General features: G+C 32.7%; 1 protein-coding gene across 1 annotated transcript in view; it reads left to right on the forward strand.

The window, feature by feature from the left end:
• Positions 1-19982, forward strand: part of LOC145848571 (dynein beta chain, ciliary-like) — a 52957-nt gene that overhangs the window by 14279 nt on the left and 18696 nt on the right. Inside the window, exons 28-63 of the mRNA XM_082953953.1 lie at positions 44-244; positions 699-851; positions 1149-1283; positions 1889-2134; positions 2629-2853; positions 3306-3507; positions 3831-3960; positions 4227-4392; positions 4781-4888; positions 5009-5140; positions 5626-5786; positions 6130-6307; positions 6669-6752; positions 6879-7036; positions 7509-7740; positions 8027-8170; positions 8439-8567; positions 8841-8937; positions 9412-9575; positions 9825-9928; positions 10334-10486; positions 11209-11383; positions 11688-11861; positions 12202-12409; positions 12626-12791; positions 13205-13307; positions 13747-13986; positions 14744-14905; positions 15260-15453; positions 15844-16006; positions 16141-16215; positions 16857-17048; positions 17745-17906; positions 18185-18273; positions 18612-18756; positions 19364-19624. Of these exons, the coding sequence (XP_082810079.1) occupies positions 44-244; positions 699-851; positions 1149-1283; positions 1889-2134; positions 2629-2853; positions 3306-3507; positions 3831-3960; positions 4227-4392; positions 4781-4888; positions 5009-5140; positions 5626-5786; positions 6130-6307; positions 6669-6752; positions 6879-7036; positions 7509-7740; positions 8027-8170; positions 8439-8567; positions 8841-8937; positions 9412-9575; positions 9825-9928; positions 10334-10486; positions 11209-11383; positions 11688-11861; positions 12202-12409; positions 12626-12791; positions 13205-13307; positions 13747-13986; positions 14744-14905; positions 15260-15453; positions 15844-16006; positions 16141-16215; positions 16857-17048; positions 17745-17906; positions 18185-18273; positions 18612-18756; positions 19364-19624 (5811 nt within the window). The remainder of the gene's footprint in view (positions 1-43; positions 245-698; positions 852-1148; positions 1284-1888; positions 2135-2628; positions 2854-3305; positions 3508-3830; positions 3961-4226; positions 4393-4780; positions 4889-5008; positions 5141-5625; positions 5787-6129; positions 6308-6668; positions 6753-6878; positions 7037-7508; positions 7741-8026; positions 8171-8438; positions 8568-8840; positions 8938-9411; positions 9576-9824; positions 9929-10333; positions 10487-11208; positions 11384-11687; positions 11862-12201; positions 12410-12625; positions 12792-13204; positions 13308-13746; positions 13987-14743; positions 14906-15259; positions 15454-15843; positions 16007-16140; positions 16216-16856; positions 17049-17744; positions 17907-18184; positions 18274-18611; positions 18757-19363; positions 19625-19982) is intronic.

Below are 19982 nucleotides of genomic sequence, written 5' to 3' on the forward strand. Positions count from 1 at the left end.
GTATTTAAAAATTCACATTAAAACTTTTTTTCTTCCATCGAAGGTGTCCCAACACGAATTCCGTGAGAAGTTCCGCCAGACGGCGCCGTTCAAGTTCGACTCGGCCAACTACTACGAGTCTCTTCAAAAGCGACACGAGGAAATCAGCCGCATGGAGGCGACGATGAGCAAATTGTACCAATCGGCGGCCACCTTCGAGGTGAACGCTCCTGACTTCAAGCAGATGAAGCAGTGCAGGAGAGAGGTTAATTAATATTATTTAATTTTAAAAACAGAAATTAAACTTATAAATTACAAATGTTCCTATACACAATTGTCATTATATGGTTTTGAAACTTTATTTTTTTTTCACCTACAAACAATCAGGCATAAAGCGAAATTTAATTCAGTTTTTTTTTATGAAATAAACTAAATGAAGCAGTGCAGGAGGGAGGTAAGATGATTAGTGTTGTGTTTATATGACCAAATTATTATTTAAGGTGTTAATAAGACTGAGTATTACAAGTGTCGCCTTACTAAATTGTCATAGTAAAATTAAAAATAACAGACTAAAGTTTGACCTATAAACAATTGACAATACAGCAATTCAAGTTTTTTTAGGAATTGAGCTTAAAACTTTGTTTAACTTGACATTTTTCGTTACATTTGCATCCCTAAACACTACAAAACTTGAGTTTTAAATTTATGAACATTTCCAGGTGAAACTGCTGAAAACACTGTGGGACATGATAGTGGTGGTGACGACCTCCATTGACAGCTGGCAGTCCACGAAATGGTCGGAAATCAACGTGGACCAGATGGAGACCGAGTGCAAGAAGTTCGCCAAGGACATCAGGACGCTCGACAAAGAGGTTTATTTTGTTATGGTGTTAAATCGAAAATAGTTTAAAAGAAGATATAGAGGTTGTTTTATGTTTTTTATTACGTTTGTTTTGTTTTGGTAAATTGAATTGAAACTAATAAAATCAGTTGATAGTTTTTTGTCCTCGTAAAAATAAGTTTTAATCATTTTGTTGATGTATTCAACACATTTTTAAATATAAAGTTTTGATAATAAGTTTACAATGAGTTTGGTATCATACTGTTTGTGTCAAGTTTAACAAAAAAGCGTTTCAAACATTATAATTGATTTCTTATTTATTTTTAAGATGCGGGCATGGGATGCATTTTCGGGATTGGACAGCACGGTCAAGAACACTATGACGTCATTGAGAGCCGTTTCCGAGCTGCAGAACCCCGCAATAAGAGAAAGGCACTGGCAAGAACTCATGCAGGCAACACAGGTTGGTTTCGAAAATGTAAAAATTAAAATAAGGATGATTTTCAATATGTAGCAGTTATCATAAAAAACTTATAATGAAAATTCAAATAATATCATTTAAAATGATGCTGTATTCTTTGTTTAAGTCTTTTAAAAACAAAATTCTGTTGATTTGTATGCAAATTTTTATAATCTTAAGTCAACATTTATACGTAAAAAAGTTAAAAAATTTAAATTCTCTAAAGTTGATTAATTTTTAAATATGCTTTTTCACTCAGCTTATATAAGGTGTGCAAGTGTGTGTACATATTTGGTAAGAAATGTATTTAGTTTATCTAAAATGCAAGTACACTTTAACTAAAACAATTTTACCCTCTCTCAGGTGAAATTTATCTGAAACAATTTTATCTTCACAGGTGAAAATTATCTGAAATAATTTTATCTTCACAGGTGAAAATTATATGAAATAATTTTATCTTCACAGGTGAAAATTATCTGAAATAATTTTATCTTCACAGGTGAAAATTATCTGAAATAATTTTATCTTCACAGGTGATAGAAGCTTAAATCAAGAAATAAAAAATACTTTTTATAAAATAAAAAAAATATATTTTTACCCTATCCCAGGTGAAGTTCGTCATGGACGACACGACCACGCTGGCCGACCTGCTCTCCCTCAACCTGCACAACTTCGAGGAGGAGGTAAGGGGCATCGTGGACAAGTCGGTGAAGGAGATGGGCATGGAGAAGGTGCTGAAGGAGCTGGACGCGACGTGGGGAGAAATGAAGTTCAACTACGAGCTGCACCAGCGCACCGGGTTGTCACTCATCCAGTCGGACGAGGAGCTGATCGAGACGCTGGAGGAGAATCAGGTTTGTTAAAAGATTGTGAGAGATTTGAGCCAATTTAGCTTTAAACTAGTGTTAAAAATAGTTAAATAGTTTTTTTTTTTAAAAAGACAAACTTAATTAAAATACTAGATAAAAGTTTGTTAAATAAAAATGTATAAATTAATGTGTTAAATTTAAATAAGTTGTTTGAAATAAAGGCGAACTCGATTGAAGTATTAGAAAATAGATTGAATTTTAAGCAATAAAACAATTGTTTTCAGTCATGTTTGTGAGAGATTTAAGCCAATTTAGCTTTAAATTAGGATTGATAGCTATCAAATAGTTTAAAGTTAAAGCGAGTTCGATTAGAATGTTAGAAACTAGATTGAATTTTAAATTAAAGTCTAATTGTTTTGTTAATGTCTGTGGGAGAATTAAGTCATTTCCTCTGTAAGCAATTCAAAAACATTAAAAGTCAATAAACAGTTTTAATTTAAAGTTATACCAACCAAGCGTGACGCAAATATTTTTCCCAGGTCCAACTGCAAAACCTGATGACGTCAAAGTACATCGCGCACTTCCTCCACCAGGTGTCGTCGTGGCAGCAGAAGCTGTCCACGGCCGACTCGGTCATCGCCATCTGGTTCGAGGTGCAGAGGACGTGGTCCTACCTGGAGGCCATCTTCATCGGGTCGGAGGACATCAGGTCGCAGCTGCCCGAGGACTCGAAGAGGTTCGAGGGAATCGACGTTGACTTCAAGGTACAGAGTTTTTTTTGTTTGTAAAAATTTAGTTTGCTGTATCTAAATTTTTCAAAAGCTTTTAAATTAAAAAGTAGAGTTTAATTTATATGAATTACAAAAGTTGACTTTAAGGTACAGCAGTTTCTTTCGTGTAAATTATGAGTAGAGGAAAACTATTTGCTGCATGGAAAGTTATGTTTTAAAATGGGTCTTTTAATTAAGAGGTAGAACACACTACGAACATAAATAGATGTTTTAAGACTCCTAAAATCTAAATAAAATTTTAAAATCACAGCAAACTTCTTCATGATAAACTCAAAATTGACCTTCCACTCGCAAACAAGTCCTCAAGCTACCTAATAGCTGAATAAGATAGCTTGATTCACTATTTACTTATAAAATTAAAACAAACAAATTCATATTTAAAACATACTTTTAAATGTTAACAAATTAATGTTCAAACAACCCAGGAAGTGGCAAAGAAGATCCAGGAGACGCCCAACGTGGTCGAGGCCACCAACGCGGCGGGCATATTCGAGAAGCTGGAAGACATCCAGGCGAGACTGTCGCTGTGCGAGAAGGCGCTCGCTGAGTACCTGGACACGAAGAGGCTGGCCTTTCCCCGGTTCTACTTCGTTTCGTCTGCGGATCTGCTCGACATTCTGTCCAATGGTCAGCTTTTTTTAACTTTTTTTTAAACTTTAGTAAACGTAAGAGATTGAAGTTAAATAAAAACACGAATTAAACAGTCTTTTGTTCACGAATTTTAAATGGGTGTTATTAGTAAATAATTAGTGTCTAATATAAGAAAATAAATATAGGTACGTATTTAAAACTTTTTTGATTTTAATGAACTTTAGTTAATGTCAAAAATTTTAAGTTTATCTTTATTTAAATATTAGAACAACATCCAGATATATGCTTTCTTTTGAACTTAGGCGAATTATTATAAAAAACATCTGATTCTGTGCATACTAAATTAATATTGAAAAAAGGCACGGATCCAGTGGCAGTTTCGAAGCATCTCGCCAAACTGTTCGACAACATGGCCAAGCTCGAATTCGAAATGGACAAAGACGACAACCCAACCAAAGTTGCCGTGGGAATGTACAGCAAAGAATCCGAGTTAGTTTGTTGAGCTGAAAAGTTTACAATTCAAGTTACTACTGATGAATAAGAACAACTTAAAATCTTTGTATTTTTTAAATAACACATTTCTGATGAAAAGTTTTAGTATAATTAAAATAAAATTGTATAATCGTTTCAAGTATAATCACCAAAGGTATGTGCAGTTATGCATTTTGTAAAAAAACAACTTAAGCGCAATGTTTATTTCAAATAGAAATAAAACATTGACTGAAAATATTGATTTATTTAGTTATTTATCAAAGGTACGCGCAGTTCGACAAGACGTGCGACTGCGTGGGCCAAGTCGAGGTGTGGCTGAACCGGCTGATGGAAACGATGCGGTCCACGGTGAGGGACCGGATAACCGAGGGCATGGTCACGTACGAGGAGAAGCCGAGGGAGAGCTGGATATTCGATTATCCGGCCCAGGTTGGTTGTATGGGAAATATTTGATGGCTAAACAATTAAAATGTATAGTTTTTTTAATGTTCACAGTCTCTAAAAATAAAGATTTCTAATTTACTGTTATTTCTCTTATAACTTTTGTTCTAAAATTATAAAATTTATTGATTATAAACCCTGTATGCATATGTGCATTAAATAAATTAACATTTTTTGTAGCACAAAATTTGATGAAGGTTGTATAAAGTGGCACTTTTATGCTATTTGTTAATGTTTTAGATTAGTAACACCTAAAAGAATTAATTTGTGATATTCATACAGTGTGCTTAAGAAGTATTATTAGTAATGTTACATACTATATGACATCTTTTGTTTTATTTAACTTAACAAAATTTTTACGGTTAACACTATTCAGGTATCTCTGCTTGGAACACAAATTTGGTGGACCACGGAAGTGAACATTGCCTTTTCGAGACTGGAAGAAGGATACGAAAATTCCATGAAAGATTACTACAAAAAACAGGTTAGAAATGAAAAACGTAGAATACTCTTATTACCATTTAGATCTTTTAAGAAGCATAAGTTTAAGTAACACATGTTGCTGTATCATATTGTTCCAATTAAACAAGATTGTTAACTTTAGATCAACCAACTGAACACGCTCATTGGACTTCTCGTAGGAGATTTGTCAAAAAGAGATCGGCAGAACATCATGACGATTTGCACGATCGACGTGCACGCGAAAGACGTCGTTGGAAAGCTTGTGGAACAAAAAGTTAGTTTTGTTTATTAAATCTTATTAGAATCAACCTTCCAAAAACCTAAACAGTCATTTTTATTATTCCTAAAAGGCAGATAAAAGCGTTTTTAAAAAATGTACAGAATTATCTAATATAAAATTTTAATGAAAATTTTTGAAAAACTTTAACAAACCTAACGTAAACTTCTGCTTGTTCAAAAACGCACAATCCGAAACCATTCTTAAAATAAACAAACCAACGTTTTAGAATCTAATAAAACCTCAACAGATCGACAGCGCGCTTGCGTTCATATAATTTCTAAATATATTTATGCATATTAAATGTATTTTGTTCATATTTTTTTTATACAAAAATTAACAAACAATCAAATAAAACCTCAACAGATCGACAGCGCGCTTGCGTTCATATAATTTCTAAATATATTTATGCACATTAAATGTATTTTGTTCATACTTTTATTACATAAAATTGAACAAACAATCAAATAAAACCTCACCAGATTGACAGCGCATTAGCGTTCATGTGGTTGCGCCAACTGCGCCTGCGGTGGGACGACAAGCTGAACCACGCGTTCGCCAACATCTGCGACGCCCAGTTCAAGTATTCGTACGAGTACCTCGGGTGCACCCCAAGGCTCGTCATCACCCCACTCACCGATCGGTGAGTTGTCGGAAATATTATGTGTAGAATTTTTTTTAAAGTTTTATAAAATGAGTTCAAGGCTCTTTAACAAACTTACTGATCAGTAAATTGTTGTTTGTGGAGAAAAAGAGCTTTGACAAAACTTCTATAAGCTCTAAATAAGTTGAATAAAGATGTTACAGTTATATTTATCTTTAAGTTGGGAAAATTTAATAAAGTGCAAAATTATAAAAAAAAAATTAATTAATAAAAACAAAATACTGTTAATGCAATTTTATATATTAAGTTTAATGTTTAGATTTCAAATTTTCAGCAATTAAAACTTCAGGTTATGAAATATGACTAACTTTATTCATTTCAGTTGTTACATCACGCTGACGCAATCGCTCCACCTGACGATGAGCGGGGCTCCCGCGGGGCCGGCGGGTACCGGGAAGACCGAGACGACCAAGGACCTGGGCAGGGCGCTGGGCATAATGGTGTACGTGTTCAACTGCAGCGAGCAGATGGACTACAAATCGTGCGGAAACATATACAAGGTGAAAATTATTAAAAAAACGGTTTAAAAATGCGAAAGTATGTTGTTTCATTTACATTTACTAGGTATGTGGGTGATGCTGACGGTGTTTGTTGAAATATTAATTTTTTACAACTTTACTTATTTTACAACTAAAACTGTTTGTCTTAAGTATAGTGAACTGCCCGATCCGGATCTTTTATTAAAAGTAAGATTTAAATTGATTTCTAGAAGTTAAAGTGATAATAACTAGATTATTAGGTATTTTTTTTAAACAAAAGCATTGTATCATAATAAGTGCATGTTGATGGTAAAAAGTGAAAATGAAGCGACTTATTTATTTAGTAAGTTAGAATCTAGTATTAAATCCATGTTTTATCTAGGGCTTGGCGCAAACCGGAGCTTGGGGATGTTTCGACGAGTTCAACAGGATTTCCGTTGAAGTCTTGTCCGTGGTGGCTGTGCAAGTTAGTGGTTTTAATTTTATTAAAAAACAGTTTACAGCAAGTTGTGAAATAATTAAGCAAACTAACTGTAACAGTCTCAAGTGTTAATCAAGTATATCAAATTATAGCTATCAGTAAAACTTTCAGGTCAAGTGTATACAAGACGCGATCAAGGAGAAACGGGAAAGGTTCGACTTCTTGGGAGAAGAGATCAATCTGGTTCCGACGGTCGGCCTGTTCATAACCATGAACCCCGGGTACGCCGGAAGAACCGAACTTCCCGAAAATCTTAAGGCTCTTTTCAGGTCAGTAGATTTAAAAAACTTTATGAAAAATATAAACTGTTTGTTTGAGGATAGCTTTAAAAAGTACAAGATTGTGTGCTTGAGGTGCATATATAAGCAACATGGCTGATAAAAAATGACAAATATTTAATTAATCATCTACTATTTAATTTAACAAAAAAAAGTTAAACTTTGTTTAGGTTACAATGTTTGGCTGAAAAACAGCTCTTTGTAAAGCAATAAAATACAAAATAGGTTTTGCTCCTAACGTAAGCTGTATTAATCGAACTTAGTAATTTTATACGAGATTGCTTAATAAAAGTATAAGCTACAAATAAGTCTTAATATTAACTATTACCAAATGTAGTAATTTGGTAAAAGATACATTCAAGTGTACTTAATGTAAGCTGTATTGGTCGGATGTAGTCATTTGAAGAGTGATTGTACAGATAGTTGAAAAAGCATTTTCAGTAATACTGTTTCCAAACAACAGGCCGTGCGCGATGGTGGTGCCCGACTTCGCCATGATATGCGAGATCATGCTGGTGGCGGAGGGGTTCATCGACAACAGATTATTAGCCAGGAAGTTCATCACCCTGTACACCCTATGCAGGGAGCTGCTTAGCAAGCAGGACCACTACGACTGGGGACTGAGGGCCATCAAGTCCGTGCTGGTGGTGGCCGGCACGCTGAAGAGAAGCGACCCCGGCAGGGCTGAAGACCAGGTTTGTTTTTATACTGTTTCTGTAGATATTTTGAATTAAAATCTTACACTACAGTGACTACCTTTGTTTCTTTACTTAGTTTTAGTATGAAGCATATCAAAAAGTTGACATCTTACGAATAAGTAGGTTAAAAATTAATAAAACTTTTAAAAATTGTCTTTACATATAAGGTTTCCTTACAACAGTTTCTTTAATAAGGGCGTTCACAATTGTTTATTTAACAACAACTAGTGCCTCTTCAGAATGTTTTTGTTTTAAAAATACTTTTACATTAATTTCAACTAAGGTCCTTATGAGAGCGTTGCGCGACTTCAACATACCGAAGATAGTCACCGATGACATGCCGGTCTTCATGGGGTTGATCGGAGATCTGTTCCCCGCAATCGACGTTCCCAGGAAGAGAGATCCCGAGTTTGAGAAGATTGTTAAGGTGTGTTGAGATTTGCAGGGTTCCGGTTGAACATAAGAGTTGTTTTCTGGATTTTAATTTTTTGTCAAAGTAAACTGATTAGCTTAAATATTAAAGTAGAAAAAAAATTGTTACAATTTTTAAATTTTCTTTTGAAAAGCATTCTGTGTTTGGCTTATTATTCTGCTATTATAAAAATAAGCAAGAAGTTGCTTTTAATATGCTTGACCGATCCTTAATTTTAATATTAATAATTTTGTAAATTATTAAAATCTTACTGTAATTACAGCAATCGATGATCGAGATGAAGTTGCAGCCGGAAGACAACTTCTTGCTGAAGATTGTTCAGTTGGAAGAATTGTTGTCAGTCAGACATTCCGTGTTCGTCATCGGTAACGCCGGTACCGGAAAATCCCAGGTACTTAAGGCACAGTTTTATTTTGTAAGATGCACATTTTATGAAAACTGTTACTTTGTATGTATCCAGTTTTTAAAATTTATATATATTAAAAGCTTTTTTTTTTTTTGTTTGGAGATCATATTAGTATTATTCTTAGATAAAATTTATTTTATAAGATAATTGGTTTATTTAAATAAAAATTTAAGAGCTTAGATATGTACAATTTTTATAAGAACTACTATAATTGTACTTGAACAATAAACAACAACTTAAATGTTAAAATATTTTCAGGTTTTGAAAGCACTGAACAAAACTTACCAAAATATGAAGAGAAAACCAGTTTGGGTCGACCTGAATCCAAAAGCCGTAACTAACGATGAACTTTTCGGTTTGATATTTTTTATACAGTTTTTATTTGCATTTTAGATTCGTAAGTTTTAAATAATAGTTTATCAGAATAGGGAATCAAACTTAAAACAGTGCTAATTGTAGTAACTATTCAATCTGATAACTTAATAGTTCATAGTTACAAAACGATTTATACAAAATCTTTTAAAATATTCATAAGGTTATTTTCAAATGTAGTTTATAGTTATCAGGCATAAAGTCACGCGTTTAATAATAATAGTTTATCAGATAAATATGAAATAAAAATTTTAAAGTGTTTTTACAAAAAACGTGTTATTAAAAGATTCTTTTTAAACATTACTTATAACAGGTATAGTAACTCCTGCTACTTAAAAGTGTTTAAAAGTAATAAATGTTTAAGTTGAAAGTTTGCCTGTAAATAAGTTTAAAAACGTTTTATAGCAAAAGTTTTATTAAAAAAAGTTTTTTTTTCAAAAAAAAAACAAACTATTAGGTATAATAAATCCCGCGACTCGTGAGTGGAAGGACGGTTTGTTCTCCACAATAATGAGGGACTTATCGAACGTTACTCACGATGGACCCAAGTGGATCGTGCTTGATGGTGACATCGACCCCATGTGGATCGAATCATTAAACACTGTCATGGACGATAATAAGGTTGGTTGAAAGTTATGATCGGATAAACTGTTTTTTGAATATTAGTCTAGTTGTTGTAGAGTACGTCTATATGATGGTTTACTTTAATAGGATAAAGTTTGTTTCAGTTATACCGCTATTAGCTTCTAATAAGTTTTAACGTTTTTTTCAACGAAAGGCTAACTGCTTTCGTTTGTTATTAGTACCATAATCAAAGTTAAAAAAAAATTACATAACACTGCGCATTGGAACAATTTTGTATACTTTCAGGTTCTCACATTAGCGAGCAACGAGCGCATACCCCTCACTCCGAGCATGAGGTTGTTGTTTGAAATCAGCCACCTGAAAGCCGCCACACCCGCCACTGTGTCAAGGTGATTGGATTTTGTATTTATGTCATGCTTAAAGTTGCTGTATAATTATATTTTTCCTTAACAAAATTATATGTAATTATGTAACTTAAATTCCAAAATTACTTTTATAATTTTAACAATAAATTACCAAAGGGCTGGTATCAAGGTAATTGATTTTTGTATTTATATCAAGTTATGTTATGCTTAAAGTTATTTCAATTAATATTATCAGTTTTAATATGTAGTGAAAATTAAACCATATACTTGAATATGTATCAAATTAAATCTTTATAAATAAAGTATTTGAAAAGTTTAAAACTGTTTAACACGTAACACCTTGTTTTTTTTTCCTAAACAAAATTGTAGAGAATTATGTAACTGAAATACTAAAATTATTTTCATAAAGTCAACAATAAATTACCAAAGGGCTGGTATCCTGTTCGTTAATCCAGCGGATCTCGGTTGGAACCCTCCCGTATCAAGCTGGTTGGACGCAAGGGAGGTTCAGAGCGAACGAGCCAATTTGACCATTTTGTTCGACAAGTACGTTCCCATCATCATCGAAGCCTTCAAAACCAGGTTACTTTTTTTATTACTTACTAAATTAAAACTATTTTTTTAATTAAAATATTTACATTACAATGTGATTGAATAACTTCTTCTTAACAACAATTAACATAAAGATTTATTTTTTTCTTTCCCGTAGAGATCTGTCTTGTAAAATAGAAACTTGTTTTAAAAGCTATTATTAAAGAAAAAAAATTAAGTCTTTTTTGTATGAAAGGCGTAAAACTCAACTGTTCAAAATTGAAAATAAATTAATTACTTTCCAAACAGTTTCAAGACTAATCCCATTTTTGTCTTTATCTTAGTTGCTATATATATATATATATATAAAATAAGGTTAATATTCAAACTTGAACACCTTCTACTGAGCCCACTTGAAGGGCTTTAAAATAATTTATTCTTATGTCATATTGTTTTTGTTCTTTTGTAAACTTTTGCATCTTTGTTTACCAAAGTTCTTTTTATTTTAAATTTGAACTGACTGAAGATTAGAGACAATCTTTTTTGTCTTTATGAAACATATGTTCCATCATTTTTAAAATCGTCTTTTCATTAAATTATATATATATATATATATATAAAGCTATTCAGCGAATTTTTTATTTTAGACTCATCATAATTGCTTGATGTAATTTCAAATGCTTCGTCAGCAAGCAAGTAGAATAATAACCAAAAGAAAAAAAAGTACAAAAAGTTTAGTTTTTCAAAATTGAAAATAATTACTTTCCAAACAGGTTCAAGACGATCATCCCAATACCGGAGCAGTCGATGATCCAGATGCTGTGCTACCTGTTGGAGGTGATCCTCACCCCCCAGAACACCCCTCCCGACTGCCCCAAGGACCTGTACGAGCTGTACTTCGTCTTCGCCGCCATTTGGGCGTTTGGCGGCTCCCTTTTCCAGGATCAGGTGTTTTAAATAGATTTCATTATTCTGAGTTTAAAAAAACTGTTTGTTTAAAACTATTAGCTTTATTTTGATAGTTAGTTGCAAGATCAGGTATTTCAGATAACTTTTGATTTTTTTTTCTTTTATATTAAAAAACTAGTAAGCTTTATTTGCGAAATAATATGTTTGAAAATTTCTCTAAAAACCGTTAGCTCATGATATAAAAGTTTATACGCCAGTCCATCAAACATCACAATTATTTCAAAAATTTATTTTTAATAAGGTAAGTTTTTAAATGTTATAAAAAATATTTTTAAAACAACAGTTGGTGGACCATCGGGTTGAATTCAGCAAGTGGTGGACGACGGAGTTCAAAACGGTCAAGTTTCCCTCCCAGGGCACGGTCTTCGACTACGTGGTGGACAACGAGACCAAGAAGTTCATCCCGTGGTCCGAAGTCGTGCCCAAGTTCGAACTCGATCCGGACATGCCTTTGCAGGTACCTGTTTGGTTGAAATTGTCTTTATAATGTTTCTGTAACGTATCTTAAAAGAGTTAAAATTATACCTATAAAATTATTTCGAAATTCAGCATTTTTATATTTGATAAAGTTCTTTAAAACCATTTGATTTTTATCAAAAAATGAAGAAATTTACCTCATTAAGGTAACATGGGTCAGCGTTTTTATCAACTTAAAAAGCCGGTTGTATAATTGATAGAGTTCTTGAAAACTGTTAGATTTAAAAAAATAGTTGAACAAAATTAAGCTTAAAATTTTTATTCAACCTGTAAAATATACCTCACAAAATTTGGATAAAAACAATCCACCAATCAAACAGGCGCAACTGGTCCACAATTCGGAAACGATCCGGGTGAAGTTCTTCGTCGACCTGCTGATGGAGAAGCGACGGCCGGTGATGCTGGTGGGAAACGCGGGCACCGGCAAGTCGGTCCTCATTGGCAACAAGCTGTCGTTGCTTGACGACGAGCACTACGCCGTTGCCAACGTCCCCTTCAACTACTACACCACCTCCGAGATGCTGCAAGGTAGGAAAATACTTTTTTTAATAAAATTTTTTTTTCTATTTGTGTCATTTTGATTCAGCTTGAGTTATTTTGAATTGAAATTGAAACTTATTGTGGGCATAATATACTGTGCAAGTTAAAAAAAAAGTACACTGCAAAATACGTTCACATTGTTTAAAAAACCCTTTGTAGAAATATGCATTAAAATAATATTTTGTATACAATGAAACTTAACAGCGGTGTTGGAGAAGCCGCTTGAGAAGAAGGCGGGCAGGAACTACGGTCCGCCAGGCACGAAACGGCTGGTGTACTTCATAGACGACATCAACATGCCGGAGGTGGACACCTACGGAACCGTGCAACCCCACACCCTTATCAGGCAGCACATGGACTACACTCACTGGTATTTGTTTATATAGAAAACTGTAAAAATTATTTACTCGTTTTAAATGCTTTTTTTAAGATTTAAGTTATAACTGTTGAACGAAAGAATTTATTGTAATTAAGATCTTTCAGATAAGATCTCAAAAATATGTGTTTAGTGTTTACATAAGTTGAAAATAAGTTTGTTTAAAAATATAGTTTGTTTGTTTTTTTTTATGTTTATTCTATTTGAATAGAACTATCGATTTGTTGTACTGATGAGCTTTTTCAGCATAACATTGTTCTCAAAAAAAAAATAAAAAAAAAATTACTGAAGTAAAGATATACTTTGTTGATTTACTATTGAGCAAACTATGATATTAATATGTTAAATCTTTGAATAAACTTATGAAAATATTTGGATCTTCTTACAAACATTCTCCATACGAACAGGTATGACAGATCGAAACTTACACTGAAGGAAATTCACAATGTTCAGTACGTAGTCGGTATGAACCCCACAGCCGGTTCATTCACTATCAGCTCGAGATTGCAGGTTTGTAAAAGTTTAGTTAAATATTATCACTTTTGTAAGCTTATTTAAGTTGTGCTGTAAATTAAGCTAAAAAAATAAATTTTGTGGAGTTTGTTAAAAAATTGAAGATAAACCTATTTAAAAGTACTCTGAAAAATAAAGATGGTACTTTATTTTATTTATATTTATTATTTTTCATTAGTACAAAAACTATTTAATTTAAGTTTTAAAGCAGAGGTACAGTATATTTATTTCTGGTATCTCAAAATTAGATGTTAATATTTTAAGATTAAAACAAATTTATTATCGTTGGTTTTTCTTTTTATGTAGAATAATATTATAGTGCGTACTCAAATTTTTTATGACTTTATAATATTTATAAAAAATTTCACTAAACGAAACATTAGTCCAGTTTTATTTAAGGTTACTTTTTGTTCAACTACAATATTTCCACACACAGCGTCACTTCTGCGTGTTCGCTCTGAGCTTTCCCGGCAAGGGCGCGCTCAAGACCATTTTCAGCTCGATATTGAACCAGCACCTGAAGGACAACTCGTTTTCAACGCAGATACAGAAGCAAGCGGACAACCTGATAGAGGCGGCCCTCTACCTGCACACAAGGGTGGCGCAGGTGTTCCTCCCCACCGCGGTCAAGTTTCACTACGTGTTCAACCTGAGGGACCTCTCCAACATCTTCCAAGTTGGTTTTAAGATGAGTATAAATAGAAATGAGAATGTTTGTGCAATTAATTATAATTAATGTATAATTTGAGAATAATTAGCTACGGTTTTTTTTTAAATAAGGTTTTTGCTAGATTATTAAAAAAAAGTTAAAGCTGTTACTAAGAGTTGGTTTGGTTTTGCAGTAATGATAACTGCGAAAAATTGGTACCCTTAAATGTTTTATGCACACATTTTTGTAATGGTTTATAGGTTTTGTTACTTAAAAAGTAAAAGAGTTGTTTAAGTTTTTTACTAAAAGTTTATTTAATCTTGAAAGGTGTTTGCGAGAATAGTTTCTTAAAAAGTTTTTTGTTTTAATTAAAAGTTAAAAAAATTTCTACATTTTCCAAGTCAGTTTGAGATCAGTTTGAGTATTAATAAAAAAAATTTAGACTTTTAAAAGCATTTGAAAAATTTCTTGTTATGTTTTGAAATTTTTTTTAGCCCTTGAAGAAAAAAGAAATGTTTGAGTTGTTTATTAAAACTGGTTTAAGTTTGGTACTTGTGAAAAAAAAAGTTTCATAAAATTTTTCATGTAAAATTATACTTCTATTATAAAGTGTTTTAAAATTTGCATTTTTGCGGGCCGGCATCGTTTAGAACGACAACTACAATTAAAATTTGAGTTAAAGTGTTTCGAAAGCCGAGTCTCGACAAGAAATTAGTGTCTAAACTCAGCTTAACTTTAAACAAATAGAAACTGCTCGTAATAAATCTAGTAAACAATTTTCAAGGGAATATTGTTCGCGCCAGTGGAAGCGATTAAAGGTGTGAACGACGTTATCCAGTTGTGGCTGCACGAATCATCGAGGGTTTATCACGACAAGTTGATCGACGAAAAGGACATGAAGATGTTCAACGACCTGGCTGTTGATGCCACTAAAAAGCATTTCGAAGTTTGTGACTTGTTTGTTGAATAAATTTTTGAAACAAATTTTACACAAAAAATTTATATGTTTGTTACCAATGATTACACTCAACTTAGAAGTAAATAGTTTATAAAATATAACTTGTATATCCAATAAACTGTTCTTATAAATATTCTAAAATTTAGTTTTTATAATTTTTCTAACTACTATAACTTTGATATTATTTTGAAACATTTAAGTGATTTAAAAAACTTTTTATGGTTGCAATATAAGAGCTGCTAATAATTTAAAGTTTTTTATTATTTTCTACAAAAACTAGTTCTAATGCTAACAAGTTAGTTGAAAACATTAAACTTTTATTAAAAAATAACACTAATGCAGGACATCGAACTTGAGGAGGTCCGACCCAACCCGAACATATTCTGCCACTTTGCGGACGGCATAGGCGACCCGAAGTACTGCCCCATGCGAACTTGGGAGGGACTGGGCAAGTTGTTGAACGAGGCCCTTGACAACTACAACGACATGAACGCCGCCATGAACCTCGTACTGTTCGAAGACGCTATGTCCCATATGTTTGTTTGTTTTTTTCTTTCGAAATATTGAAATCTATGTTTAAAGTATAAACTATATATTTTTAACTTTTGAAAGAATTTGAAAAATTTGCTGTTGTGTTTCAAAGTTTTTATTAACTGTTGGAGAAAAAAGAAATGTTGAAGTTGTTGCTTAAAATTATTAAATAGCTGTTAATTAGCTAATATGTTATTTTATAACTTACCATTCAAATTTTTATAATATTGTAATTTAATCGATGTTCTGTTTTTTGCCATTCTACAAAAAACGTGTTTAAAACATATCAACTTTTATGAACGTATAAAAAACAAGTGGATTTTTTTTTGGTAGAAGGATGGTTTATGCTAATCCATATAAATTATTAAGAAACACTTTTTCCTAAAACACAACAGTTGCCGCATCAACCGAATATTCGAGTCGCCGCGGGGTTACGCGTTGCTAGTCGGAGTCGGTGGAAGCGGCAAGCAGAGTTTGTCCAGGCTGGCGGCTTACATCAGTGGGCTGGACGTGTTCCAAATAACACTGAGAAAAGGCTACGGTATACCAGATCTGAAAGTGAGATTTATTTGCAATCTTTCCAAGACGCATTAACTGCTACTTGTTTGATTTTAATATATTACTAGTTTAGCAACTCGTGTAAAAGCTAAGCAGATTTATTATGTGCTAAAGCTAATATGTTATTTTGTCAGATCGATCTCGGAGCACTCTTCTTGAAAGCTGGATTGAAAAATCTCGGAGTCTTGTTCCTGTTGACAGATGCTCAGGTAATTTTGTTTTTTGAAGTTCTTTTACAGTTTTTGTAAATAATATAATACATTCAATGTCAAAATTGTGTTTAACTACAAATTTAAAAAACCCAGTATTGTTTTTTTAAACTTTACATTAGTTTATAAGTTTTGCAGCCTGTATAGTGAAAATTATAAATTCACTATAAGCTTTTTAAGGTACAAAACTAATTAGCGTTTATGTATTTTACAGTTTTTCCTTAATAAACCAACCACTTGAAAATCTTAATTAATCTGACGAACTTTTAAAATTTTATGTTTTTAATTTTAATGTTAAAATAATTTTATGAAAAGTCAAACATATTTTTTATGTTTACATGTTTCACTTTAAAAAACGCTCACAGCTTTCTATTAAAGATTTAATTGAGTTTTAACTAAAAAGTCGCCGACTTTAGGCAACATTACAAATGTCCATTTAATTGTTAGTGGTTTATTATGTTGTTTACAGTTTATTTTGACATACTAAGCGTTTAAAAATCTTTATTTAAAAAAAAAGAATTTAAAATGAGAATTATTTTAACTACGTTTTATGTTTAAAGTAGCTGTTTTAAAACCTCAATTAGGAATTTTCCTGTTAATTATGTTGTCATACATATAAAACACTGATTTTTTAATCAAAGGTCGCCGACGAGCGCTTCCTGGTCCTGGTGAACGACATGCTCAGCACGGGGGAAATCCCCAACCTGCTACCGGACGACGAGGTGGAGAACGTGATATCGGGGGTGCGGAACGAGGTGAAGGGGATGGGGCTGGTCGACACGCGGGAGAACTGCTGGAAGTTCTTCATCGAGCGCGTCAGGAAAAATTTGAAGGTCTGTTGAAATTTCAATAAATGTAATTTTTTGGTGACATTTTTTGCGGTTCTAATTTATTTTAAAGCAATATTTTTCACAATAAGGTATTAGAAATTAAGACAGTTGTTTATTTGCTTTGCTTTATACAAAATGTAAAATGTAATGCATACGTATAATTAATAATAACTTCAATTTAAATAGTACTCTTTCTTTAATACATTAACACATGTTTCTGTGCTTTAACAAATTAAAACGTTTCAACGGAGCTATGAAAGTTCAAGAAATACATGTAAAAATTTAAATCACTATATATGACTATTATTTTGCTGTTTTAAATTATTTGAAAGCAAGATTTTTGTCACAATAAAGAATTTTGAATGTTAGAAAATTATTAATTTTTGAACCGGAATAAAAGTATACATAGTAAAAATTTTATTCTATTTATAATTATATTATACGCATAAAAGTTCAAATAAATTACCATTATAAATCAATCAGTTATATTATACGCACTAAAGTTCGAATAAATAATTATTACAGAACACACAATAATCAATAATTTAATTTAATAACAAGGTTTTTGTTAGAATAAATTGTTAGAGTTTACGATAGTTACCTCTTTTTTTTTGCAGTACAAAAGTTATAGTTATAAATAATTTGTTGTAGTTATTTTTTATACTCGTTATTAAAAAAAATTACAACTCAAACACCCAGGTGGCGCTGTGTTTCTCACCGGTGGGCAACAAGCTGCGGGTCAGGGCCAGGAAGTTTCCAGGAGTGGTCAACTGCACGTCCATAGACTGGTTCCACGAGTGGCCCGAGGACGCGCTCCAGTCCGTCAGTCTCCGCTTCCTCGGCGAAGTGGAAAACGTTTCGGTTCGTTGGTTTCGTAACTTATTAGTTTTTTAGTTAAGTTAAATTTTTAAAAAGTTCTAAAAGTTAAATAGAAAAACCAACTGCCAAATGTAACATAAAAAGAACGAGGATATTTAATTAAACTGCTTTAACAAAAACAGTTAATGCGTTATTATGTTTTTGATATTATGATATTGTTATTGAAAGTTTAAATAAAAGGTCAATTATAGTATTGTAGCTACGTACATTTTTGTTTGTAATACATATGTTTGATAATATAACGAATTAAAACATTACAGGAAGAACACAGGGATTCGATCAGCAAGTTCATGTCTTACGTGCACGTCAGTGTGAACGAACTCAGCAAAGAGTATCTGCTGAGCGAGAGGTTGTTTGATATTGAAAAAAAAAATAAATAATTAAAACTTTCACATTGAGTTATTGTCTTTATTTGCGTAAACTTTTTTAATCTTAGAAAATAAGTTTTGTAAAAACTTTAAAGTTTTAGAAATCTATCTAAAATTTTCTTTACGTTTATCAACTCACGAATTCTTTCATAAGTCAACTCAGTTAAGTTTAACTCAGTTAATCAACGAAATTTGTGATCTTAAACTCCAATAAAGTTTTTATTCAAGTAGAATGTGATATACAAACTTTTCATATCAAACTAAACACAATTTTTAAGTTTTTTATCGAACTAAATTCTTGTTTTTAAAATACCTGCAGAAGATACAACTACACGACGCCGAAAAGCTTCTTGGAGCAGATCAAACTGTACGAGTCTTTATTAGGCAAGAAGAACTCGCAGCTGCAGGCCGCAGTTGAAAGACTGGAGAACGGACTTGAAAAATTGAGGAGCACCGCCGCACAAGTTTGTTGTTGATGATTGGTAAAAATAAGTATTTGTTTAAAAAAATTGTGTTCTTGTTATATGATCACGGAAGCATTTCATTCACATTAAAATTTTATAGATTATTAAAGTTTTTCCTGCTATCAACTTAGAAGTGAAACGAATATGTAAAAACAATTAAATCAAGAACAGTCTTTGCTAAAACAAACAAGTTTAAATATCATATGCAACTTAATATGACTATATTTATTATGATAAACCTTTAAAACTATATGCATTTCATTTAACTTTTGATAAAGAATCAAACATAAGAGTCGGAAAGCTCTAAGTTTTAAAATTTGTTAAAAAAATAAATTATCTGTCAAACGGTATCTAAATACAATAAAATTCCTTCCGAAAACAAAGATAAGTATTTATATAGTATTTTAGTAAATTTTTATTAAGTCACTGAAACTAAAAACCAAAATTTTCAACTCAAGGTGGTTTGTAGTTTAAAGCCCAGTTTTAAACCTGTTATAACCAAAAGAATGCTTGTTTAAAACAAACAGTTTTAAAACAACACCTTACCTAACTGAACCAAAAAACTCATATTAGGTTATTTCCCTAATGTAAGATTATTCAACTCAAGGTGGACGACTTGAAGGCGAAGTTGGCGGCGCAGGAGGTGGAGCTGAAGCAGAAGAACGAGGACGCGGACAAGCTGATCCAGGTGGTGGCGGTGGAGACGGAGAAGGTGAGCCGGGAGAAGGAGGTGGCCGACGTGGAGGAGGGCAAGGTGACGCAGATCGAGGTGGAGGTCACCGCCAAGCAGAAGGACTGCGCGGAAGATTTGGAGAAGGCCGAGCCGGCGCTGCTGGCCGCGCAGGAAGCCTTGAACACATTGAACAAGGTGAAGATTTGTCTTGACATGTTGTTTAGCAGTATATATCGTACACGTAACTGATGTAATTTCGGATTATTTTACGCAAGAATGGATTTGTTTTTAGCGTTATTTAAAGTTTGTTAAAGAATTATTAACATGGAAATATGAAACAGCACAGTATATGCCAGGGGTCGGCAAACTGCGGCCCGCGGGCCAATTGCGGCCCGCGAAGGGTAAATCTGCGGCCCGCGAGCACGTTATTTTTTTGGATGGAATGCGGCCCGCGAAAGAAAATTTTGTGGCCCGCGAGCATGTAAATGTGGCCCGCTGATGTAAATATATTTCAAGTTGAATTTTTGTTAATAATTTAGTTTGATTAGTTTGG

Source organism: Thalia democratica, chromosome 1 (assembly GCF_965202585.1).
Source record: "Thalia democratica chromosome 1, ktThaDemo2.hap1.1, whole genome shotgun sequence".
NCBI lineage: Eukaryota > Metazoa > Chordata > Thaliacea > Salpida > Salpidae > Thalia > Thalia democratica.